The 27,983-nt window shown below is 45.7% G+C and overlaps 1 protein-coding gene across 1 annotated transcript; it reads left to right on the top strand.

Annotated features, from left to right (window-relative positions):
• Nucleotides 1–18,968: 18,968 nt before the first annotated feature.
• Nucleotides 18,969–27,541, top strand: LOC120928136 (vomeronasal type-2 receptor 26-like). Its single transcript, XM_040339248.1, has 6 exons — nt 18,969–19,206; nt 19,609–19,712; nt 20,933–21,151; nt 22,723–22,804; nt 23,866–24,779; nt 27,521–27,541. The coding sequence occupies exons 1-6, from the start codon at nt 18,969–18,971 to the stop codon at nt 27,539–27,541; spliced, it is 1,578 nt and encodes a 525-aa protein (XP_040195182.1).
• Nucleotides 27,542–27,983: the final 442 nt, after the last annotated feature.

A 27,983-nucleotide genomic window follows, 5' to 3' on the forward strand; every position in this document is an offset into this window, starting at 1 on the left:
ATAGGCAGATCTGTGTGGATCTGGCCTTTGGTCAAGGATGCTTCTGCCTGTGCTCTATGTAACAGCACTGGTAAACGGAGTTTGGGGGTTCTCTACATCATATCACCTTGAGCATATAGGGATGCATTAGGCCACTAAGGGAGACGCTATAAAATAGCATCAACCCCTAGCATAGAAAAGTTAGCGCGAACATGTTCAAACAATTAGGACAAGGTCTATAAGGTATTTGTACTTATGTCAAGCTCGTAGTAAATATGAGTTGTAGGAACAACTAATAGTTGCGTATGAGAGGCAATATAGCTCAGGTACTTTGAGAATACACGTAGTAATACAGGAGTTGTAGTGGCAACTAATAGTTATGTATGAGAGGCAATATAGCTCAGGTACTTTGAGAATACATATAGTAATACAGGATTTGTAGTGGCAACTAATAGTTACGTATGAGAGGGGAATATAACTCAGGGTATTTGAGTGTGAGTGAGTGAGTGAGTGAGAAACTTATATAGCGCAACACATGCGAACTGAATCGCCTATGGGCGCTTAGTATGCCTTCCCTAAGTGAACTTTTTGCTCTCAGAAGAGATAGGTTTTGATCTTTCTTCTGAAGGCCAAGTGGTTCACCTCCAATCGGATAGTGGTTGGTAGAGCGTTCCACAGTCTAGGTCCTTGGACTGCAAATCTTCGTTCTCCTTTGGACTTGTGTCTGGCTTTGGGTAGATGTCTCTTCAAGATATTCCTTAGCAAACAGTCCTTTAGCACAACAGTATATCCTAAATATGGTGATAGTCCGAAGGCATGATAAACAATAGCAATTGTATAAATGGAACATAAGTAGCAAATCTTACTTTAGCACTACAAGTGATACAATAGCTACTTATCCGTTTTGCAGGCTTCAGTATAGGCAATAGGGGTGAAGGATGTTCAGCAAGGAGGCCTCAAAGGTTGTCCCCAGCAATGGCTCTCAGTTGCAGTAGATGCAAATAGCACTAAAGGAGTAGTTGCGGCTGGAGCGGTGTTGCGGCATGGGGAGCGATGACACCAATCTCTGTAGCGTGGCCGAGCTATGGCTGACAATAATAGAACGGTGTGCAGGAGGCGTTCCACGGTGGATCGCACGGGGCGCCGCGCGATGATGTCATCACGCGGTCGCCGTAATGTGTTCCAGTACAGAACGCATGTCCTGTGTACCTCCAGTGTGTTCCCTTGGTTGCTGACCCGGCTTACTCCTGTCCTGATCTCATATCCTGCTTCTGTCTTGTCGCTAGTTCCTGACCCGGTTTGTTCCTGACCCGGTTTGTTCCTGACCCGGTTTGTTCCTGACTTTGGCTGTGCTCCAGATTTGGTACCTGGTTGCTTGCCTGTTGATGAAGCTGGCTAATCCTATGACCACGTTTCTGTCTCTGATCCTGACTTACCGCCCCATTTGAGTGTCTGTGCCCTGCTAAGTGTTCCTGCTGCAAGTCTGCAGAGAGCTCTGACCAGCCACACGTCCTGGCCCTGTGGCACAAGTGGAGTTCTTCCTTAACCTCAGCTGAACTAGTGTGCACGGCTACTGTTCCTGATCTGATGGTTCTCCTGCTGCCTTGGAACCTGCTGCAAGTTCCCCGATCTAAATCTGCAGCCACTCATGTTCCCCCTGTCCCCGGCACCCTCTGTTTCACTACCAGTGGGGCCTGGTCTGGAAATACAAGAGAGGCTGTCCTCATCAGTTTCAGTCTCCTCCCAGGTACGTGACACCTGTGTAGTGTTCTGGAGTATCCCACAGCTTACCTAAGCCCCATCCAAGTCAATCTGCACTAAACTTAAAAAAAAATGTCAAACCCTAGACTGTTTTCTTAACCACTTCCCGACCGCCGCATGTAGATATAACTCAGGGTATTTGAGTTGAGGGGCAGCACAGTGGTGCAGTGAGTAGCACTTTCGCCTAGCAGCAAAAGGTTCGCTGGTTCGAATCCCAACCACGACACCATCTGCCTGGAGTTTGCATGTTCTCCCAGTGTCTGCGTGGGTTTCCTCCGGGTACTCCGGTTTCCTCCCACACTCCAAAGACATGCTGGTAGGTAAATTGGATCTCGTCCAAATTGGCCCAGTATATATGTATATATGTGTGTATGACTGTGTGTCCTTAGCATGTCATGATCCTACGGGGTAAAAATGACCGCACCAGCCTAGCAGATACTGGCTGGAAAAAGCGCCCAGAGGCGATTCAGTTCGCATGCGTTGCGCTATACAAGTCATTCATTCATTCATTCATTCATTCATTCATTCATTCATATACGTCGGCAGAATGGCACGTACAGGCACATGGGCGTACCTGTACATCCCTGCCTAGACGCGGGTCCAATCGGGACCCCCCCCCCCCGCTACATGCGGCGGACGGATTCCCGCGGGGAGCGATCCGGCACGACGGCGCGGCTATTCGTTATTAGCCACTCCGTCGCGATCGCTCCCCGGAGCTGAAGAACGGGGAGAGCCGTGTGTAAACACGGCTTCCCTGTGCTTCACTGTGGCGGCTGCATCGATCGTGTGATCCCTTTTATAGGGAGACTCGATCGATGACGTCATTCCTACAGCCACACCCCCCTACAGTTGTAAACACACACTAGGTGAACCCTAACTCCTACAGCGCCCCCTGTGGTTAACTCCCAAACTGCAACTGTCATTTTCACAATAAACAATGCAATGTAATGCGATTTTTTTTACCAAAAATAGGTAGAAGTAAACTTCTCCGCCTAAACTGAGGAAAAAAAATGTTTATATATGTTTTTGGGGGATATTTATTATAGCAAAAAGTAAAAAATATTGCTTTTTTTTCAAAATTGTCGCTCTATTTTTGTTTATAGCGCAAAAAATAAAAACCGCAGAACTGATCAAATACCACCAAAAGAAAGCTCTATTTGTGGGGAAAAAAGGACGCCAATTTTGTTTGGGAGCCACGTCGCACGACCGCGCAATTGTCTGTTAAAGCTATGCCGAACTGTAAAAACCCCTTGGATCATTTAACAGCATATTGGTCCGGTCCTTAAGTGGTTAATGTTGCTGCTTGCCTGGCTGCTGCTACATTAGTGGGAGAAGAACCTGGGACACAACCAGTGGTGGCTGGTGCTCCATTTTGGGGGGGCGGCAAACAAACCATCCATCACCCCTCTATTGGCCCACTAGCCCTGCACTTACGGGCAGCTTCGGATGCTTCCTGGGTCTTCTCCTCCTCGGTGGCTTTGCGGGTTTCCCGGCGGCTTCCCCTGTATCGCCTCCACCTCGGCGGCTTCCCCCTCAACGGCTAATACCGTCGCTTCTCCTCTTGACCGATCCAGTCTCAGGATCCGCTTCCTGATTGGCTGGGAGGAGAATTGGGAAGACAGTAGCGAATATTATTAGGGGCCGGATGCCTGGATTAGGGGGGTGACGCCCCTGAGCCCCGTAGGAATGGGCTGCCACTGGACAGAACTCAACGGCCCTTTGCGGGGGGTAAGCGATATATATATTTGCCTTTAAAAATGAAATCAGTTTTTTGTGAAAGTGTTAGTTTGGCCAAATTGAAATCTCACAAGGATCCGTTTTTTTGTGTAATATTAAAACCTTTTCATATTCTGCAGTGTTGACCCCGAAGAATACAAAAGCATTTTGGTGATGATATTACATATCAACGAGATTAACAATGACCCCGATCTTCTGCCCAATGTCACCCTGGGCTATCATATATATAGTACTTGTAATGATCCAATGAAAACTTTGGGATACGTCGTAAGGATATTGTCTAGAGAAAAAGAAGCTCCCAATTATTACTGTAAGGGACGTGGAGAGGTGGCCGCCTTTATTGGTGACAGTTCTTTCCATTCAAATCATGCCATGGCCCAGTTACTTAGTCTGTATCGGTATACACAGGTAAGTGATCACTTCAGTATATTATGTATGATATGTTCAGTTGATGGCTTATAGGTTAATTCCAATGTCTAGGTGGAATATTTGTAGCATTACAGATCAAAATTTATAGAAATTTTAATATTTCAGGTTGTGTTGCGTTTGATATAAATATATATTTATTATATGAATTATTTTTTTCCACTAGGCTGGTTTTAAAAACAATAGCCCGGATTCACAAAGGACTCACGCCGTCGTATCTCAGCGTTTGATTCAAAGCATCAAATACGCCGGAATTTGGCCAAGATCCGACCGACGTAAGTCTGTTACGCCGTCGTATCATGGGTGCATATTTACGCTGGCCGCTAGGGGCGCTTCCATAGATTTATGCGTAGAATATACGAATGAGCTAGATATGCCGATTCACGAACGTACTTGCGCCCGCCGCCTTGATATACGTCGTTTGCGTAAGGTGTTTTGTAGGCGTAAAGTTACCCCTGCTATATGAGGCGCAGCCATTGTTAAGTATGGACGTCGGAATTTTAGGTGGTTTACGTCATTTGCGGAAGTCGTACGTGAATGGGGCTGGGCGTAGGTTACGTTCACGTCGAAAGCATTGATTATTTGCGACGTGATTCTGAGCATGCGCACTGGGATACGTCCACGGACGGCGCATGCGCCGTTCGTTCGGCCACTCATTTGCATGGGGTCAAGGCTCATTTCAATACAACACGCCCACTGCCTTGTTCATTTGAATTACGCGGGCTTACACCGGCCCATTTACGCTACGCCGTCATAACTTAGGACGCAAGTTCTTTCTGAATACGGTACTCGCCTCTCTAAGTTACGGCGGCGTAGCGTATATGAGATGCGCTACGCCCGCCTAAAGATACGCGATTCTTTCTGAGTCCGGGACAATATGTTAAGTATCTGGTCTTAGAAACAGTTGTCAGATGTCTTTATTGTTTCTGTAAATGCGGTAAACAAGTCTGTAACCTGGGCAATAAGCTTGGCTCTTCTGACATACACTATATTACCAAAAGTATTGGTACACTGTCATTTTCATTCACATGAACTTTAATGGCATCCCAGTCCTAGTCCGTAGGGTTCAACATTGAGTTGGCCCCACCCTTTGCAGTTATAACAGCTTCAACTTTTCTGGGAAGGCCGTCCACAAGGTTTAGGAGTGTCTATGGGAATGTTTGACCATTCTTTCAGAAGGGCCTTTGTGAGGTCAGGCACTGATGTGGATAAGAAGGCCTGGCTCACAGTCTCCGCTTTTATCCATCCCAAAAGTGTTCTATTGGGTTCAGGCCAGTCAAGTTCCTCCACCCCAAACTCGCTCATCCATGTCTTTATGGACCTTGCTTTGTGCACTGATCCAAATCATTTTGGTGGAGGGGGGATTATGGAGTGGGGTTGGTTTCAGGGGTTGGGATTGGCCTCTTAGTTCCAGTGAAGGGAGCTCCAGTGCACAAAGCAAGGTCCTTAAAGCGGAGGTTCACCCATGGAGTACACATTTTCCCCATAGCTGGATGCTCGTTTTGTCTAGGGGAATCGGCTATTTGTTTCAAAATATGATCCGTACTTACCCGTTTACGAGATGCATCTTCTCCGTCGCTTCCGGGTATGGGCTGCGGGACTGGGCGTTCCTTCTTGATTGAAAGTCTTCCGAGAGGCTTCCGACGGTCGCATCCATCACGTCACGATTTTCCGAAAGAAGCCGAACGTCGGTGCGCAGGCGCAGTATAGAGCCGCACCGACGTTCGGCTTCTTTCGGCTACTAGTGATGCGATGGATGCGACCGTCGGAAGCCTCTCGGAAGACTGTCAATCAAGAAGGAACGCCCGCTCCCGAAGACCCATACCCGGAAGCGACGGAGAAGATGCATCTCGAAAACGGGTAAGTACGGATCATATTTTAAAACAAATAGCCGATTCCCCTAGACAAAACGAGCATCCAGCTATGGGCAAAAGAGAAAAAGTGGAAAAGAGTGGAGACTGCGAGCCAGGCCTTCTCTCCATCATCAGTGCCTGACCTCACAAATGCACTTCTAGAAGAATGTTCAAACATTCCTGTAACGACATCCTGTGTATGAGAGGGGTTAAAGTCATTTAGGACATTCCATTCCCGAACACAAAGGAAGCTACCAGACACTCCAATCAGCCGAACAAGAAACCCATACGAATAATCCCCCCCCCCAAATACGAGACGAAGCTCCGTGTTGAGGGTCAAACAGGAATGTAAATCTTTATTGAAAGACTACAGGCATATATAAAGTAAAAGAGGAGGTGCATACATATCCTGCTCATATTGCTCTGAAAATAAACTTGTGACCAGACCTAATTAACATGAGCTAATTAACTAATCCCTTTAAGCAGCCAAGATGACTCATATGCATGACCTTTGAGTTTCCTAGCCTGGCTGTCTCCTCTCCCTAACTACAATACACATTAACACAGAACTCCTTCACACAATTAGGGGGTCAATTAGCACAAGCCACAATGCAAGATCCTTAGAAGTTAGCCTAGACCAGTGATGGCGAACCTTGACACTCCAGATGTTTTGGAACTACATTTCCCATGATGCTCATGCACTCTGCAGTGTACTGGAGCATCATGGGAAATGTAGTTCCAAAACATCTGGGGTGCCAAAGGTTCGCCATCACTGGCCTAGACTCATATACATTATAACAGGCAACAGACAGACAGGTGGCTGGGGGTGATGACATTAGCATCTCCTTACAGTATATGTTCCAACAGTATGAATGAGTCACTCTTTCTAATATGGCATATATCCTGGGAGATATTGTGGATAAAGATTACTGTCCCATTTTAAGTAATCCAAGACATATTCTTAAGGTCCATTATTTTCTTGCTCACCCTGTGTCCATAATAGACACAGGGTGATTTAGACATAAGAGGTGCATGGGGAGCTGAAGCAAGGGTATCCCATACTTTCTAAAGAATTTTGGGTTCCACGGGCCCTCCCGCAACAGTCCCCATCAACATTGTAACATCTTCCCCATGTTGAGAGCATGTGGCTTGGTACGGTTCAGGAGGGGGGCGCTCTCTTGCCCCTCCATCTTTTTCTGCAGCCTGCCAGGTTGCCTGCTCGGATAAGGGTCTGGTATGAATTTTTGGGGGACCCCCACGCCATTTTTCTTAATTTTGGCATAGGGTTCCCCATAAAATCCATACCAGACCTGACGGGTCTGGTATGGATTTTGAGGGGGACCCCTACGGCCTTTTAAAAAAAAAATTGTCGCAAAGTTCCCCTTAATATCCATACCAGTCCTAAAGGGCCTGGTATGGAATTTGGGGGGACCCCCATGCAATTTTTTTTTCATTTTGGTTCAGGGTTTCCCTTAATAGTGGGGTCCCTCAGGGTTCTGTCCTGGGACCAATCCTATTTAATTTTTTTCATAAACAACCTGGAGGATAGGAAAAACAGCTCAAGCTTAGTATTTGCACCCGATACTAAGCTAAGCAGGGCAATAACCTTTCCGCATGATGTGGAAACCTTGCAAGAAGATATGAACAAATTAATGGGGTGGTGTCACGTACCTTGAAATAGAGACTAATAGTAGAAGGAGACCTCTCTTACAGTCCTGAGATGATCCAACGTAATGGCTGGACTGAAGTAGCAGCTGGAAGCGGTGGTTACAGATGTGGGTCAGTGACCCTAAGCACTGGCTGGTACAGGATCAGGAGCAGGCTGGAGCAGTGTGAGACAAGCTGGGTCAACGCGGGTAACAGTTATGTAATACTGCAGGCAGAGAGTAGTCAGTAGGCAGGCAGAGGTTGGCAATGGAAGATCAAACAGGTACTGGTATAGCAGGGTCAAAGCAAGCCGGGTCAGGATAGGAGAAGGTGGCAGTAGTCAAACAGAGCTGAGTCAGTAAATATCACAGGCAGGTACAGGATCGGGGCTCAGGTAAAGCTGCAGATCAGACCGCACTGTACTTTTAAAGGGGCATTGGCACCAAGCAGAGTTAGTGTGTGCGCATGCGCACCTGCCACGTGTTCGCGCACAAGCACAAAAATTTAAAATAATGCATTTGGGTGGCAAAAATGTGAATGCAATCTACTCACTAGGGAGAGAACCTCTGGGGTAATCTAGGATGGCAAAGGACCTGAGGGTCCTAGTAGATGACAGTAGAGATGAGCCGAACACCAATCCCCCCCCCCCCCCCCCCGGTTCGATTCACACCAGAACATGCGAACAGGCAAATAATTTGTTCGAACACGTGAACACTGTTAAAGTCTATGGGACACCCTTTTCAAGGGACATTTTGAATGAAATAATGGGAAAAATTATTCAATATTTACCGGCAAAATTATTGATCATTGGAGATTTTAACTCAGTTCTATCTATAGAGCTGGATAGACCAAAGCATACCAGACAGTACTCTATGGAACTAAATAGTTGGGCACAGGCGATGGAGGTAACAGAAATATGGAGCTGGAGAAATCCAGACAAAAGAGTATACTCATGTTTCTCTGCTTTCTATAAAACAGCATCCAGAATAGATTTAGCCTTTGCAGATTCAACCATGTTACTAGATATTGCAGAAGTCACATACCTACCAAGTGGTCTTTCAGATCACTGCCCCTTATATCTCTCCATACGCATACCCACCCTAAGAAATGCATCGTTATGGAGATTAGCCCCACAATGGGTGTCACATCCAGATATAGAGGGAAAATGACATCCATAATGTAGCACTACCCTCGCAGGAGCTGCTGGTTATATTTTTGGGTGGCATGTTACCTCTGAGTTCTCACTGTCCAGGGTGAAGAGAGTGAGACTGAAGAATTTCAATGTCCACACAATACACTTCTTTCTCTTGGATTTATTTGGGAGAACTTCAGAAGAAAAGAAGGATGAGGGGTGGAAGGGTAGGTAGGTTCAGGTGCATAATTAAAGTAAGGACACACTCCTGGTTCCAGCAAACAGTTCTCGTCGCCACTCTAGCCAAAGTGGGTATTGCTCATCCGGATAGGTCCCTCTCACTGGCCTAGCAGCCGGAATGGCGCACGAATCAAAGTACAGTCTCTGCCACAGACCTTCCTTTGTAGATGAGACACTTTGGTCCGGAATCCCCTGCCACAGGATTCAGCACCCGAATCTCTTTAGCTTGGCTTCTTCAGAACTTTTAGATCCAACAGGCGACACTGTCAAGCATTTCGGTGTATGGTGCATTCTTCTATGAAGTTTCCAGGCCTTCTCCCAAGGTACCAGCCTCTTGCATGGAGGGATTCTGCCGGATTCAATGAGACGGGCACATATAACACTTATATATAAAGAAACAAAGGATCCAAAACCATGTGCATCATATAGGCCAATAGCATTATTAAATATAGGTTTTAAGATACTGACTAAAATAATAACACTAATGCCGCGTACACACAATCGGTCCATCCGACGAGAACGGTCTGATGGACTGTTTTCATCGGTTAACCGATGAAGCTGACTGATGGTCAGTCATGCCTACACACCATCGGTTAAAAAAACAATCGTGTCAGAACGCGGTGACGTAAAACACAACGACGTGCTGAAAAAAACGAAGTTCAATGCTTCCAAGCATGCATCGACTTGATTCTGAGCATGCGTGGATTTTTAACCGATGGTTGTGCCTACTAACGATCGTTTTTTTTTCTATCTATTTTTTTTAACCTAAGGATACATAACCGATGGGGCCCACACACGATCGGTTTGGTCCGATGAAAACGGTCCATCAGACCGTTCTCATCGGTTTGACCGATCGTGTGTACGCGGCATAAGATTACAACCCCTATTAGAAACTATTATAGATTCAGACCAGACAGGCTTTATGCCAAGGAGAATGACGGATATTAATGTACGGAGATTATATACAAACATACATACACACCATATACACAAAGGATCGAGAACAGTGGCTTCACTAGACATAGAGAAGGCCTTCGATACCATAGAATGGCCCTTTTTGTGGGAAATACTCAGGCAGGTGGGCTTCCCAATAGTTTTCATCGAACTATATACAACAAACCCATGTCAGCAGTTAAACTGGGGGGAAGACTCTCAGCTTTCTTCCAGTTTAATAGAGGCACGAGACAGGAATGTCCCCTGTTGCCGGCTCTTTTCGCGATAGAGCCGGTGGAAGAGGCACTTGGGTCTTCTCCAAACGTGCAAGGGCTCCGTATAGGGGGGCTAGAAGAAAGAGTAGCATTATATGCCGACGATATATTGTTGTCTTTGAGAGATGCAGGACCATCATTAGAGGGAGCTGTGGAATTGCTAAATAATTTTTCGGTGTTCATGTGATTAAAAATAAACTGGGATAAGTCCATATTATTTCCGATAGATCAAGGCGCACGTGAAACAGCAACGGTGAATACACCATTAAAAATGGGTAACAGAATTTAAATATTTAGGTATAATAATATCTCGATGAGCTGAAGAATTTCGAACATTAAACCTCGAACCTGTAGTATATGAAATTAATAAAAAATTAAGGGCCTGGGAGGCATTACCTATATCCCTGCTGGTTTGTATCAACTTAATAAAAATGAAGATTCTTCCTAAGTTCATATATCTATTTAGAAACGCCCCACAATGGCTACCAAAAAGTTTTTTTCAGCAGTTGCAAAGAATGTTCTCCAGGTTTATATGGAAGAACTCCCTGCTACAAATCTAAGGGAGAACGAAGATTTGCAGTCCAAGGACCGTGGCTCTGGAACGCTCTACCCACGACCATATGCATGGAAGAAAACCATCGGGCTTTTAGGAAAAAACTAAAGACCCACCTCTTCTGAAGGATCAGGATGACACTTAATGCAAAGTGCCTTGAGGCGATTTAGTTTGCAATTGCAGCACTATACAAGTTACTCACTCACTCACAAGAACAAAACAGCTAGAGTCAAAATAAACACACTTATGAAGCCAACTCTACAGGGGGGACTGGCATTTCCAGATATATATGGATATTTCCTAGCGGCGCAGCTGGCAGTAGTAAGGGGGATGGCTGAATCTGCATAAAACTAATCCTGCCACAATGTTAGAGGCTGCAGTAGTGGGCTCGGAGGAAGCACTTCAAGCACTACCATATCGTGGGCTGAAATCTAAATATGAACTAACCCCTTCCATGAAAACAACAACCAAGACATGGAAAGTGGGGCTAGGAAAAGAGGGGCAATTAAGTACTAGGATATCCCCGAATACTCCATTATGGAGGAACCCAGAGCTTTCACATCTGGACTCCATGCTGGAGCCTGGGGCATGGACCATATTTGAAATGCCAGGTTGTAAAGGTCAGGGGTTGACGCCATTACGATATTCCATTCCACCAACCCAAGACAGCTTCCGACACTCCACAATCCAGCAGACAGGACCCATTGGATTTCCCCCAGAAGAACGAGACACACACAGCTCTGTTCTCTGGTTCCAAACAGAATGACTTTAATAGTAAACTCAGGTTTCTTATATACAGTTAGAAAGCATGCTGCAGGAATCAAAGAGACAATGACACACTCCACTCACAACATCACACAATGGGTGCTAACGAGTCCCCCTCAATCCACATCTTAGACAGACTTTCTGACTCTGCGAAAAGCTATTCTCACCTGCTACACAATACACATTCCTTTAGTGAACATAAGTCAGACGTCTGACCTTTAGAGTGTGCTAACTCACAACACATATTATCATCAATAGAACTTTCACACAATACAGGGTTAGTTAGCATAGCACCATGAAATATCTTAGGAGCCAGGCTTAATTAACACAATAGACAATAGAATGCAATCACAGCTTTCATCACTACAGCCAGGTAGCTGGAGGTGATTAACATCAATTAACATCTTAACAGTCTATGTTCCACATTGAAGGAGACACTCTATTGACATGTTGTGTTCAGTATGAACAACTTGTAATATTTCAAGATATCATGCAATACATGAATTATCATTACTGCCCCATCTCATGTAATCCATGATATCAGTTCTCAGTCATCCTATGCCCCTAGTGGACATAGGATGATCCTAGACCCAAGAGTCATTGGTGAAGCTGACACAGGAGTACCCCGTATCCTTTAAGGGCCTCTGGGTCCCACGGGCCATACTGTTACACAGGTAATAAAGGAAGATAGAATTGCTTCATTCCTAGAAATAAAACAAGACAAGAATATACCAGAGAGTTATACATTTCGATACAGACAGCTGGCACATGCCCTATCGGCCCTGTTTCCTGATGGCATACCTCAAATAATAGAATCAGACAAACGAATCAAACGATCAGGAAGAAATGCGAAAAGAAAGCGATTTCAGTTCTCTATACACACCTATTAAAAATGGTACCATCAGATATGAGTAAACTTAGGGAATGCTGGGAAAGAGATGTTCCAGAACTGGTCGAGGAGAACTGGGAAGAGATCTGGAGAAATTCACAACAGATACTGATATCACTTCGTGATTGGCTGATACAGTTCAAGATAACACATAGAAGTTATTATACACTGTATAAATTACATAAGATATTTCTGTCGAGCCCCGAGGATTGTTGGAGATGTGTAGGCACTCTGGGGAATTTTATACATATATTTTGGACTTGTCCAAAGATAGCGATATTTTGTAAGTAGGTACTGAGGGTAATTGCAACAACAACAACAACAGTCTCAGTAGATCAGAAGGCGACTATATGCCTATTAGGATTGATAGGAAAAAACATTGGCCCAGATTCACAGAGAGCGGGCGCACATTACGCTGCGGTAACGCAAACAATGTATGCTACGCCAACGCAGCGCAGAGAGGCAAGCATGGAATTCACCAAGCCAGTGCTCCCTACGCTGCGCTGCGTTTCGAAGGCATACGCTGGCGTAGGTGGGCGTGAGCCATGCAAATGAGGCGTGACCCCATGCAAATGATGGGCCGAGCGCCAGACAGATACGTATCACGAACTGCGCATGCGCCGAGACGTGGACGCATCCCCCTGCGCATGCTCTCAACCACGTCGGAACAACTGCCTAAACTAAGCCGGATCACTGCGTACGGCATGAACGTAACCTACGCCCAGCCAGACACGTCCAACGTAAAACACGCCGGCTTGTGTTTCCTGGTGCAGACCTTTGTATGTCTACTGCTGGGTTACACCTGCTTTATGGGGAATAACTTTACGCCGGACGTACAACTTACGCGCACTCCGTCGGGCGCACGTATGTTTGTGAATCGCCGTATTTCCCTCATTTGCATATTTTAATGGCTAATCAATGGGAGCCCCACCATGCGTCCAGCCTAAATGTGCGCCCACCCTACGCCGGCGTAGGCAAGTTACGTCGGCGGGATGAAGTCTGTTTTTAGGCGCATCTTAGTTTGTGGGTCCGGCGCAGAGATACGACGGCGCACTTTTGCACTTACGTCGGCGTATCTTGTTATACGTCGGCGTAAGTGGTTTGTGAATCCGGGCCATAGAATACAACACATGAATACAATGCTGGCTAAAGTCTTATGGGTGTGCCCAGGCAGGGAATGCATGTATGCTAGTAGCAAACAAAGCCGTATTGCTTTTAAAACATGGATGCCTTCCCTGATTCTGAAAACGCTCACAAGCTCTCATATTTCCACTGATATGAATCCTTATTTTGCCCTATTCCATAGAAAAACGCATATTCAGATTATACCATTATTGTAGGTGGAATGGAAGCTATCTACAGGCGTGCGCTAGGAATCCCGACCATGCTGATCAGACACAGCAGAGACAAGAGCGCACATCCGCCTATAACCACTAATGTCCTTGCGGAGCGAGCATATCCCCGATCGTCCGTGCTAATGCACAGAGGGCCCCTCGCCAGCGGACACATGCCCACGCCGCAAACATCACACTCCAACCTCAAGACATTTTCTACTACCAGATGGTATTCAACCAGTCTCAGACTGCCCCAGTCAGCTCTTTAGAGCGGGTTGCGGAAGTACTAACACTGGGTGACACTATGACAATACATATTAAATACATCTTGAGATTTCCACAACAAACCCCACGCACACACATTTTTTTTTGGCGCAGGGTTCCCCTTAAAATCCATACCAGACCTGAAGGGCCTGATATGGAATTGGGGGGACCCCCACGCTTTTTTTGTTTTTATTTTGGTTCGGGACATTTTTTTAAATGACTTTTATCTGTATTGCCGGGACCCGACAATTCATTAGCCGCGAGTAGTTTTAAATGACTTTTTTTACTTTAGAAATTTCATTTTGTACAGGGACTGTTCTTAACAAGGGAAAAATGTGCCACTTTACAGGCATATTACAGACACCCCCCAGGTACGAAATTTTACCACCTCAATACCGGGCTTTAAAATCCACCTCCATACCGGGCCTATTCTGGCACTTCTCTCCTAGACCTGTCACCCACCATTCCTATTACAAGGGATGTTTACATTCCTTGTAATAGGGATAAAAGCGATCGAAATTTTAAAAGTGTAAAAAAAAATAAAAAAAAAATGAAAGAAATAAATAATAAATAAAAAAAAATTAAATCGCCCCTGTCCCAGGTAAGTCCCGCCCACGTATGTAAACTTTGTTCACACCACACATGTGAGGTGTCCCTGCATGCCTTAGAGTGTGTGCAACAATTCTCGCACTAGACCTCCTCTGTAACTCTAAACTGGTAACCTGTAAACATTTTAAAGCGTCGCCTATGGAGATTTTTAAGTAACGAAGTTTGGCGCCATTCCATGAGTGTGTGCGCAATTTTAAAGCATGACATGTTAGGTATCTATTTACTCGGCGTAACATCATCTTTCATATTTTACCAAAATATTGGGCTAACTTTACTGTTTTGTTATTTTTTAATTCATGAAACCATTTTTTTTACAAAAAAAATGGCGTTTGAAAAATGATTGCGCAAATACCGTGAAAGATAAAAAAGTTGCAATGACCGCCATTTTATTCCCTAGGGTGTCTGCGGGAACGCGTGGGAACGGAGTTCCTGCACATTTTTCACAGCAGGAACGCAGTTCCCTTTGCAGGACTAGAGCAGCCGAGCCGCCCGAGCCAATCCTTCACTAAGCGGCGATGCCCAGCTCGAGTCACTGTCAGGGGCAGGCGAACCTTAGTAATCCTTTGTTACTGGCTGCTTCCTGTATATGGATTAATCGGGTAATGTGCGGGTATTCTGTCACTTCCTCAATGAGCGTATCATTTTTTTTTTTTGGGTGGGAGTTCCCACACTTTCCCCCCCAGGACTTGACCCCTGTATATAATGTTTGGGGGGTTCTGAGTAATTTTCTAGCAAAAGAATGCCTCTTTAAGGAGAGATGCGGGGTTAAAAGGATCCCACATCTCTCCTCCAGGCTGGAAATAATGAGATTGTGAAAAAAAAATTCACAGATCTCATTCTTACTAGCCGCAATTGCGGTTTGTTTACTTACGGGTACCCGAGCGTGACATCATCACGTCGCGCCCGGGCCTCCGACGGTCATAGAGATGACTGGTGACCATCTGGTCACCAGTCATCTCTATGCTGCACATCCGGCGGACGGCGATCATCTCTTTGGGCCCCCGATGGGGCGGGAGAGCCCGGAGAAGCACCGGATGGCGGCGGGAGGGGGGGATGTCCCCTTCCACCGCCTGTAATGACGATCAAGCGGTGGAACCACCGCTATGATCGTTCTTACGGTGCGCAGGATCGCCGCCGGAAGAAAATGATATCTGAATGATGCCTCTAGGTGCCCCATCATTCAGATATCCCTGCACAAAGTACAGGACGTCATATGACGTCCACCCGGGATGACAGATCCCCTTTTTGGACGTCATTTGACGGCGTGCGCGTTTAACCACTTACGCACCTTCCCGCCCAAGCCAATTTTCAGCTTTCAGCACTGTCGCACTTTGAATGGCAATTGCGCGGTCATGCTACACTGTACCCAAACAAAATTGGCGTCCTTTTTTCCCCACAAATAGAGCTTTCTTTTGGTGGTATTTGATCACCTCTGCGGTTTTTTTTTTTGCGCAACAACTAAAAAAAGACTGAAAATTTTGAAAAAAAATTACGTTTTTATTTTTTTCTGTTAATTTTTTTGTAAATAAGTAAGTTTTCTCTTTCAATTACGGGCACTGATATGGCGGCACTGATGGGCACCGATGAGATGGCACTGATGGACATCGATGAGGTAGTACTGACGGGCACAGATGAGGTGGCACTGATTGGCGGCGCTGGTATGCGGCACTGATGGGCACACATAGGCGGCACTGATAGGCACTCATGGGCGGCACTGATGGGCACTCATGGGCGGCACTGATGGGCACTGATGGGCGGCACTGATGGGCACTCATGGGCGGCACTGGGCACTCATAGGCGGCACAGATTGGCGGCACTGATGGATACTTATGGGTGGCACAGATGGGCACTGATAGGTGGGCACTGGGCATGGATGGGCAGTGTGGGGTGGCACTGATGGACACTGTGGGGTGGCACTGATGGACACTGTGGGGTGGCACTGATGGACATTGTGGGGTGGCACTGATGGACACTGTGGGGCGGCACTGATTTACCCATGTGTGCCAATCAGTGCCCATTTGTGGGCACTGATTGGCATCTTTTTTTTTTATGCTTTTTTTTTTTTGCTCAGACTTTTTTTTTTTGCCCCCTTTTTTTTTTTGCCCTTCCCTGGTTCAGGGTGGGCTTCCCTGGTGGTCCAGTGTGGCAATTCGAGGGGGGGATGCGCTGATAAACAATCAGCGCGAACCCCCCCTGTCAGGAGAGCCGCCGATCGGCTCTCCTCTACTCGCGTCAGTCAGACGCGAGTGAGGAAGAGCCATCAACGGCTCTTCCTGTTTACATCGTGATCAGCCGTGGTTGGATACGGCTGATCACGTGGTAAAGAGTCCCTGTGAGAGACACTTTACCTAGATCGGTGTTGTGGGGTGTCAGACTGACACCCTGCAACAACGATCGCCGCGATGCGCGCCCCCGGGGGCGTGCAGCAGCTCAGAATCCTGAGGACGTCATATGACGACTTTGCCGACGTCAATCTGTCAATCTGTCATTGGCATTTTTATTACAATAAATTACATATTAACCTTTAAAATGAGCACTTTTGATTTCTCCCATAGACTTTTAAAGGGTGTTCCGCGGCTTTCGAATTTGCCGCAAACATCCCAAATTGTTCGCTGTTCCGTGAACGGGCGAACAGCCAATGTTTGTGTCGAACGCATGTTCGACTCGAACATAAAGCTCATCCCTATTTGTCAGTGTGCTGGTGTGACTGGTGGCCTCTTTACTACATAAGGAAAAACTGTCTGTTACCAGCGGTCCCTTTGGGGGAAAGCGTTGCAATGTAATTTCTGAGAAGTACCGTATTTATCGGCGTATACCGCGCACTTTTTTCCCCTTAAAATCAGTCATCAGTCCCACCAACTATAGAGATGTGGATAAGTAAAGTGAAGGAAATTAGTAAGTTAGAAGAACTAGTATTGACAGCACGACACCAACAGGAAAGATACTTAATAACATGGACTTCCTGGAAATCCTTTTTGGATTCCAGGGTAGAGAATGTAAGGAGGGTAAGGGCAAATATTACAGAGGCCACTGCGAACATAGAGGGGGGGTGCAGGGAGAGGATAACGGGGAGTGGTTGGGGCAGGGGGGGGGTGGGTTTTTTTATTTTTTATTTTTTTTTTTTTCTTTTTTTTCTTAAAGTGTATTTTTGTGCGTGTACTCGAGAGAGGAGCCGGACTGCAGGAGTTGGGAGTAGGCAGGCCTCCCCCAGAGGCAATCTGCCACCTTTCTCCATGCCCCGGGTGGCAATGGCGGGTGTGTGAGGGGGTCCTCCCACACAGCCCGCCCTACCTGCTCCGCTTTGAAGCCCAACGGGGCAGAGGGACTCCCTATAAGGGAGTGAGAGGATTAGCCCGCTCAACCAGCCCCATTAGTCCTTTGCCTCTCTTTTAGAGACCGCGTGGTCAATGTGAGTGTGTTAACCCAATTTAGAGTGCGTGTGTAGGTGTGGTGGTTTTTGTGGGAGGGGGGTGGGCGTACTAAGCACAGGCTTACCTTGCATAGCACACCCACCGGGAGCCGGGCTGAGACCACCAAACTCAATTCACATGAAGCCGAGACCGGGATCCGAACCTCTAGCTGCAGAGGTGAATGGCTTGTCAGCGCAGTGCCAATCGCGTTGAGCCACCACAGCTCCAGGGGGTTTTTTTATTTAATTTTTTTTTTTATTATTATTTTTATTTATTTTTTCTCCCTCTTTTCTCTTTTTTTTTTTTTTTTTTTGATGTATTGTTTTGGGTGGTGTCGTTGTTTCTCCCGGATAACCAGGAGGAGGGGTGGGAAGTAAGGCTGTGATGACTAAGGTTAAAAGGGGAGGCTCGATAGTATGTATTGTATTATTGTATATTGTATGCTCAGTTGTACCATTTGTACATGTATTATTATTTTGTTTTAAATAAAAAAAAAGCTTAAATTAAAAAAAAAAAAAAAAAAAATCAGGGGAAAATCGTGGGTGCGCGATATACGCCGATCCCCGCTGTCTCTGAGCCTCTAGCCTAGAGCCGAGCCAAGCCGAGTGTACTGCGCACTCGGCTACGCTCGGCCACGCTCGGCTCTGCCCGCCGCAGCCTAGAGCCGAGCTGAGCCGAGTGTACTGCGCACTCGGCTAGGCTCGGCCATGCTCGGCTCCGCCCGCAGTCACGCGAGAAATCCAAAAATGAACACCGGACACGCTGGACGGAGACGGACACCTGGATGGAGGCCGCAGACGGACACCTCCAAAGCCGCAGACGGTCACCCACAAGGCAGGTCGGACCCCACGCAAGGCCGCAGACGGACGCCGGACAAGGCCGCTGATGGACGCAGGGCAAAAATGTAAGTTTTCTTTTTTTTTTCTTTTTTTACCTTTTTAAGCTTGTGGTGCGCATTATACGCCGGCGCGCGGTATACCCCGATAAATACGGTACTTCTTTTTATTAGAAGATAAAAAATAAATATGATAAAGAGATCTTTGTGTGCCATTTATATATTACATTTCTTATTATTTCATTGTCTGAATAATAACATCTTATCAAAATATTTCCCACCGCACTATCCAGATGAGTTATCGGGTCACTGACACTCATGGAAAAATGTATCCAACTTTATTCCGTATGACCCCAGAAGATCGGGTCCATTACGGAGCCCTTATAAGACTTTTGCAGCATTTTGGGTGGAACTGGGTTGGAATAATAACATCATGGGACGGCAGCGGTGATGAGGAGGCCCAAGAGCTGAGTAAGATGATGAGCCAACACGGGATCTGCATAGATTATATCATTCAGATCACTCCGGATACTATGGAGCTTACTCGGAAATCAAGAATTATTAGTGAATCCGCGGCTAAGGTGGTCATAATGTGTGGAACTTTCACATTTAACTTTTTTTATTTGGCTTCTCTCATACCCTCTGTTATGGAAAAGATCACATTTATTTTCCCACCGTCATGGAGTAAACTAAATAATATATATGATGTGAACTTTACACCAATCAACTGTAGCTTCATATTTCTATGGGCACAAAACAAAAGAATAAACCTCAATATGTATAAGAATGGTGTTTCCTTCTCCAACTGCTTCCGTGACCCGATACTGGAAGATATTTGGATTAATAGGTTTGGGTGCCTCTCCCCGAATCCACGCAAAAATTACTTGTTTCAAGTCATCTATGGGTTTTCTGCAAAACATTGTAGTGATAAAAAAGATCTTTCACCCATGTTTTCTGCTTATACAGCTCTGCCCACCTATGCATACAGGGCGGTAAATGTTCTGGCCCACGCTCTACACGGAATGTACATGGAGAAAAAGACATCTGAGCCCAATGGATTCCAGCACAAAGTAAGTTGGATAATTAAGCCCTGTACACACGATCGGTCCATCCGATGAGAACGGTCTGATGGACCGTTTTCATCGGTTAACCGATGAAGCTGACTGATGGTCAGTCGTGCCTACACACCATCGGTTAAATAAACAATCGTGTCAGAACGCGGTGACGTAAAACACAACGACGTGCTGAAAAAAATTAAGTTCAATGCTTCCAAGCATGCGTCGACTTGATTCTGAGCATGCGTGGATTTTTAACCGATGGACGTGCCTACAAACGATCGTTTTTTTTCTATCGGTTATATATCTTATCCTAAGTCCGGCCGACATAGCGGGACAATATCTTTTATCTTTATTCTGGCCAACCTATCGGGAAAATATCTATTATCTTTATTCCGGCCATATCTCTAATCCACACAACCCTCACATCTAGCCCAGGGAAGGCCAACCTAGCTTCCCTCTGGGCATACAAAAGATTAAAAATCAAATATGAGTGCGATCAATTGCTGACAGATCTATACAAGCATTGATATTATGGGGGAACTCTAGCAAGCCTTACAATGCATTGATATTATGGGGGAACTCTAGCCTTACAAAAGCAAGCAAAGTCATTTCTTGTATAGAGAGGTATGGACTCCAGAGAGAGAGATATCATCTGTACAAATCATTAGTAAGACCTCATCTGGAATATGCAGTTCAGTTTTGGGCCCCAGTTCTCAAAAAGGATATCGGGGAACTGGAGAAAGTGCAGAGAAGGGCAACCAAACTGATAAGAGGCATGGAGGAGCTCAGCTGTGAGGAAAGATTAGAGGAACTGAATTTATTCTCTCTTGAGAAGAGGAGAATAAGGGGGGATATGATCCACATGCACAAATATATAAGGGGTCCATATAGTGAACTTGGTGTTGAGTTATTCACTTTTTGGTCAACACAGAGGACAAGGGGGCACTCTCTACATCTAGAGGAAAAGAGATTTGAATGATTGATGGTTCTCTGGATTATTAGGTTGGAGGATTCTTATTATATAAGAGAAATGTACATGGGAACATTGCAGGAAAATCAAAAAGTGAAGAATATGTGATTCTACTGATTCATTTTCTCCTATTCACATTGATAGAAAGACCACCTAGTAATTTGAATTTAACTCTATTGTTTTTTGTATTTTTAAACAGAATATGACTTTAGAACTCTTATAACTGTATGGTTATCTGTGTATTTCTATCTTCCATGAAAAGCTGCACAAGTATGTGAGAAATGTTCATTACACGGACGTAAACGATGACAAGATCTACTTTACCGAGAGAAAAGAAATTCCAACCAATCTTGTTTTACAAAGCTGGTTCACTAGCAAAGCAGCTTTTTATTATACAACAATTTCCAATATTAAAGGTCCAGATTTTGTGCCTGAAACATTTCCCAATATGAGTCGTCCCATCTTCTGGAAAAGAAGCAAAGTAAGAAATCAATTCATTATTTTCTGTTTATATTATTTGCTGAGGAGGTTCATAATGAGGATTAATAGTGTAGCACGGCCCCCTAGAGGACTACTTAGTGTTACCTGCTCATCTGCATGGCCATGATCTGGTACACCTTCAAACCCACCTGACGCTCGGGGTTCAAACATCCTTGTATCACTGTAGAGTAATAATCCGACAACTCTGTGTATTTAGGTTCTATGAGTATTCTACTTGAACCAATAGTAGGAATGTCCTCACAAAGAGGAGGTAACAGATCTGCTGAGTTCTAGGCAACAGCACCAACTCAGCAAAAGAGTTCTTCCGAAAGACACAAGGCACATATTAACCACTTTAAGGACCAGGCCTATTTTTCAGACTTGTTGTTTACAGGTTAAAACCATTTTTTTCCCTAGAAAATTGCTTAGAACCCCCAAACATTGTGGGGTAGATTCATGTAGGAGATACGACGGCGTATCTCCAGATACGCCGTCGTATCTCTGAGTGTGCGGCGTCGTATCTATGCGCCTGATTCATAGAATCAGTTACGCATAGATTTGACTAAGATCCGACCGGCGTAAGTCTCTTACGCCGTTGTATCTTATTTGCAATTTTAGGCTGGCCGCTAGATGGCGCTTTCGTATATTTACGCGTTGAATATGCAAATTAGGTAGATACGCCGATTCAGAAACATACGTTTGCCCGGCACATTTTTTTCCGGCGTATAGTTACCCCTGCTATATGAGGCGTATCCTATGTTAAGTATGGACGTTGTTCCCGCGTCAAATTTTGAAAATTTTACGTTGTTTGCGTAAGTCGTCCGTGAATGGGGCTGTACGTAATTTACTTTCACGTCGAAAGCATTGGCTTTTTGCGGGTTAATTTCGAGCATGCCCACTGGGATTCTTTCACGAACGGCGCATGCCGTTCAAACTACATTTGAATAAATCACGCCCACATCATCCACATTTGAATTAGACGGGCTTACGCCGGACCACATACGTTACGCCGCTGTAACATAGGTCGCAAGTTCTTTCTGAATACGGAACTTGCGCCCTAATTTACGGCGGCGTAACGTATCTGAGATACGTTACGCCCCGCAGAAAGATACTCCATTGTATCTGAATCTACCCCTATATATATTTTTTTTCTAACACCCTAGAGAATAAAAATGGCTGCGCAGAGGGGGTGTGTCTCTTCTCTCCAATGAGCTTTTAGGACTCTCCTCACTGAGCTCTGTAGTGTGTAATTTCAGCTCTCCGTCCCCTTTAATTTCTGAACTCTCAGATGAGCTTTATAAATTCTGCACTTCAAACGGCAGTAGGGGAAATTCAGTTGTAGATAAACAGGTACAACTTGTGTAGGAGGATTTGTTTCATCTCTGTTTATCACCTGAGGCCAGTCACTTCCCTGGGTATATGGAAGGGTTTACATCCACTTTAATAAAAATAATAATAATATCTGATTTCAGGTTCCGGTATCTCGATGCTCGGATCCCTGTATTCCCGGCACCAGTAAAGCATTTGGATCTTCAATTCATATATGTTGCTATGAGTGTGTCTCATGTCCAGACGGAGAGATCTCCAACATTTCTGGTAGAGTTTGTATTTCTTAGTAAGTTATTGTTGGACTGGGCAGAATTTACTGCTGTAGGTAAAATGTATTTCCTTTCCCCTTTCTCCTTCCCCTTTCTCCTTCCCCTGCCTTCCTTCTCCTTCTCCTTCTCCTTTCCCCTCCCCTTCTCCTTTCCACATCCCCTGCCTTCCTTCCCCTTCTCATTTCCCCTTCCCCTGTCTTCCTTCTCCTTCTCCTTTCCCCTTCCCCTTCTCATTTCCACATCCCCTGCCTTCCTTCCCCTTCTCATTTCCCCTTCTCCTGCCTTCCTTCTCCTTCTCCTTTCCCCTTTCCCCTGCCTTATTTCTCCTTCTCGTTTCCCCTGCCTTCCTTCTCCTTTCCCCTACCTTCCTTCTCCTTCTCATTTCCCCTTCCCCTGCCTTCTGTCACCTTCTCCCCCCCTCTTTCCCTGCCTTCATTCTCCTTTTCCCTTCCCCTGCCTTCCTTCTCCTTTCCCCTTCCCCTGCCTTCCTTCTCCTTCTTATTTCCCCTGCCTTCCTTCTCCTTTCCCATTCCCCTGCCTTCCTTCTCCTTTGCCCTTCCCCTGCCTTCCTTCTCCTTCTTATCTCCCCTGCCTTTGTTCTCCTTCTCATTTCCCTATTCCCTGCCTTCCTTCTCATTCCCCCTTCCCCTGCCTTCATTCTCCTTCCCTTTCCCCCGCCTTCAATGGTTCCTCTTTGTTAGAAATGTTGAGAAAGGCTGCACTAGTATGATGGTCAGTGGGTAAAAATGCTCCTTACACTCGTGGTCATTGGAAAGAATTACCACTTACAGAAAGTTAAAAAGATCAATGGTGTCAGTGGGATACATTTTTGAGAAGAAAAAATTGCTTGTTGCTCAGAGGAACCCTTAGCACCCTCTGGAGGAACCCTACGATTCCTTGGAACCCTGGTTGAGAAACCCTGCTCTATAATAACATTTGAATATTATATATTTAGGTCATGTATTATATTTTCTTTAATGTTCCCACAATGCACTGAAATCCGATGGCTAGTTGTGAGTCAAGTCAATTTGTTATCTCAGAAGCTCTGACCCCCCCCCCCCCCCCCTGATGCTCATTGTGTTGTATTGTTGTTGTGTTTGTATTGTTCTTCTTATAGACAGTGAAAACTGCATGAAATGTCCTGATGATGAATGGCCAAATGAGAAGAAGGATCGGTGTGTTCCAAAGTTGTTGGATTTCCTCTCCTACACCGATGACACCATTGTTGGAGTATTTTCGGCTGTCTCCATCCTCTGTTGGCTTCTGACTGGTTTAATATTGGGGATATTTATACATTATCAGGACACCCCCATTGTTAAAGCTAATAACCGGAACCTGAGCTATCTTCTCCTGGTCTCCATCATGCTGAGCTTCCTCTGTGTCTTCTTGTTCCTTGGCCATCCAGTAGATGTGACCTGCATGCTCCGTGTCTCCTCTTTTGGTGTCATCTTCTCAGTTGCCGTCTCTTCTCTTCTTGCCAAAAGTATCATGGTGTGTATTGCTTTTAAAGCCACCAAACCTGGGAGTCCCTGGAGGAAATGGATGGGAGCCAAACTTCCTAATTTTATCATCTGTGTGCTCTCATTGGTCCAAATAATAATCTGTGTCACTTGGTTGTCTATTTCTCCTCCCTTCCAGGATCGGGACATTCACTCTTATCAGGGGACGATCATCATTCAGTGTAATGAGGGTTCAGTGATCGGCTTCTACTCTGTCCTGGGATATATGGGCCTTCTGGCAGCTGTGAGTTTCATTATCGCTTTTTTAGCCAGGACATTACCGGACAGTTTTAATGAGGCCAAGTACATCACCTTCAGCATGCTGGTGTTCTGCAGTGTCTGGATTGCCATGATCCCGGCCTATCTGAGCACCAGAGGGAAATACATGGTGGCTGTGGAGGTTTTTGCTATAATGGCCTCAAGTTCTGGACTTCTTGGTTGTATATTTTTCCCAAAATGTTACATAATTCTGTTCAGACCCGACCTGAATACAAAAACTGTTTTTCTTGAAAATAAGATACCATATATCTCTGTAAAAAAAAATATAATCTATATGCGTTAGAATTATATTTATATATACTGTATATTCACATTGTTAATGTTTTATTTTTTATCTATATTATTAAGTGTAATATTTTGCGAGTGTATTGAGAATGAACACTGTTAACATTTTGCTAGGTGGCAAGAAGACCAGGGGCTTCAGCCCGAGGCCGGCACTGGGGGGGGGCGCGGTAGCGGCGCTTCGGGCCGAGGCCGGCACCGGGAGGGGGCGGCGGCGGCGCAGTTTTGGACCCGGGATGATCATGTCGCGGGTTTTTTTGGCTGGGTGGTGGGGGGTAAGCTCACTTGCTGGTTGCTGCCTGGCTTACCATTGCCCATCAATTTTGAACACTAAACTCACCTACCTGACACACTGACCATTACACTGACTACCTGACATACATACACCACCTACCTGACATACATACAGTGACATACATACACCTACCTGACATACATACACCTACCTGACCTACACTGACCTCACCTACCTGACCTACATACACTCACCTACCTACCTGACATACATACATACACCTACCTGACTTTGCATTTACTTTACTGCCTGTTGGACCTAGTGGCCTTTTTACCTTGCTATCACCCGATCGCTCCTCCGCTGGCTTGATCTCTCCCGATCGATCCGAGAGCTGCCTGCCCAAGCTTCGAGTGGGGATCATCTCAGTGATGTGGCGCGGCGCTGCGGTATTGTAATTCCCACCTTCTGGAGCTTCGGGCGCCTATGATGGACGTCACACGTCCCGTGGTCCCGGCATTGGATCAGTGGGACGTCTATCATAGGCGTTGAGCTCCAGAAGGCGGGACCAGCCTGCTATCGCACTCGGCAGGACTCGGCCACAATCGGCAGGACTCGGTCTAGGCGCGGCGGCACTCGGGATCAGAACGGTCCCAGTGCTCGCTGCTTGGGGCTAACAACGGCTAGCTAAATGCCCGGGACTCAGCGCTTTACGGGGGACCCATTCGGGGCTCCAGCCCCCTAAGCCCGGGCCTAACGACGCCCCTGCTCCCAGTATAAGCCATTTTTGGATTTGTTGGAGTCCTTGTCCCCTGCAGGGCTGTTACAAAATTACAGAACAAAAGTGGTCACTTCCAGACATGTGAAAAGAAGAAAATGGTAACTGCGCCAACCCTACAGTATATTGTTAGTGCTGCTGTGCAAACTCTAATATTATTAGAACCGTTGTGCTATTAAAACAATATTTATGGTGAACCAAACTCTAGAACAAATAACAATCTCTGTGTGCCCATTCGCATGTGCCCAAAGAAATAAATCACCCAAAAACAATACAAATAATGCTGAAAAAAAAAAATATATATATATATATATATGTGATTTTTTTTATAAATAAATCTAACACGTATAAATCGTGCTCTTAACAAAGTCCCAGTGAACCTCTTCATAGGTGTTCAATTAAATCCTTATGTGTACAACTCCATGCTGTAAAAAAAAAAGTAGCTACTATTCCGCCGGTTTGTGCTACCACCACCAACTTCTGAAGTGGGCACTCACCAGAGCTAGGATGTATTGGCTTTGTGCCTTTGGTTTATCTTAGGGTTAATCACTCCACACCTGGGAACCAATTGTTCAACCGATATGTCAATAATCATCTCATGGATTTCCTTATTTATGTTTCTCAAGCTCTCATAAAAAGAAAAGAATCGATCATTGCGCAATATATTGAGCTCTTTATTATAAAAGTGTAAATAAACAATGGTAACAATGCCCACTCACATTTGCTAGTGCTTCCAGACCGGCACCAAGTCTTTCCAGCAGTTCTGTGTAAGGACACTCTGCGGTGTGCGTGTTTTCCCGTGGCTAGCGCGCGCTCTAAGACTCGGTTCCGTGCGGGTCAGCAGCAGGAAGTGACGTATGACGTGTGGCGTTTACCCAGAAGTCTCTACGCGTATTGCAGTATATTGTGCGTTATCAGGAAGCTTCCTTATCCAGAACTCCACTGTGGTCCACTCACCAACCTTTTCCTGCCCCGAGTCCATGATGGAGAACTTTAACTGGACATAGGTTCCGACAGAATCTCCAGCCCCTCTGTTCCAGGAGCTCTTGATCTATGACTGTGTAAAGATGAACACTTCACCCATGATTGTGTAAGGATGAACCCTTCTCCCAGCTCTCCCGGGCTCCTCCGCGATCGGTGTACCCCCCCCCCCCCAGATGGGGATAGCCTACTGCTACTGCCTAGTACACCATTCTCTACTTCTCCTGGCCGACAACTCCCCAGTGGCATGTGACCTCAGCTTATTTTGGAGGCCTGCCCCCTGCCAATACCAAGTGGGAGTGGGGATTGGTCAGGGCTCCTCACATGAGCTGCCTGCCACTCCAGTCCTGTGACCTGCCCCTCTTCCAGAACAACCTCCCCAGGGGAGGCGCCTCAGAACTAGAGCACAGGTGGTCACACCCACTGCTACACTAAATTGGCCTGGGCAAGAATGGGGGGGGTAGCCAGTATTGAAGGGGTTAGAGGCTCATTCATATGAGTGTTCTGTCCCATATAGGATGATGAGAGGTTTGTTTATGTAACTGGAGCCGCCTGGAGCTGTGTCAGCCTAATCTAAGGGGACGCAGTGGCTGTATGAACACAAATTCGACATGTGTGCAGGTTCGGGTGAGCAACCTTGCATGACTGTAAAATTAGAACCTGCAGCTGTGCTCGTACAGAGTTGCCGGCTCAATCCTTTTACTTGTTTGTGTTTGTACAGTCCTGTATCCACATAGAGTAAGATTGGCTGCCAGCCAATAATATATGCTTCACACTAATTGGATTAATTGTAAGGGCTTTTAAAGCATCACCTATGGAGAATTTGGGGTACCAGCAATGTTAAGGTTTGACGTGTTTGGTATCTACACTGTAGTTCTTCAATGCAACCTCATCTTTTATATTTTACCAAAAATTGGTATTATATTGAGTTTATTTGTGCTAAAACTAAATTTTTGTGATCATCCTGAAAATATGTGTTTGATAACCAGTTGCACGCGGGCCAAGCGACAAACACGGGGGGTTGCTCAACATTTGCGTGCACTATGCACCATCTGCCTTGCAACTCTCTTGTTTAATGCCAATCCAAGACTACTGAGAAATACCCCTCACTGTAAGTTCCAAAGAAAACATAGCATTCTCCACTTCTAAGGGATAGGGCCTCATTCCAAAGAATGATGGATACA

This window comes from Rana temporaria, chromosome 2, assembly GCF_905171775.1.
Source record: "Rana temporaria chromosome 2, aRanTem1.1, whole genome shotgun sequence".
NCBI lineage: Eukaryota > Metazoa > Chordata > Amphibia > Anura > Ranidae > Rana > Rana temporaria.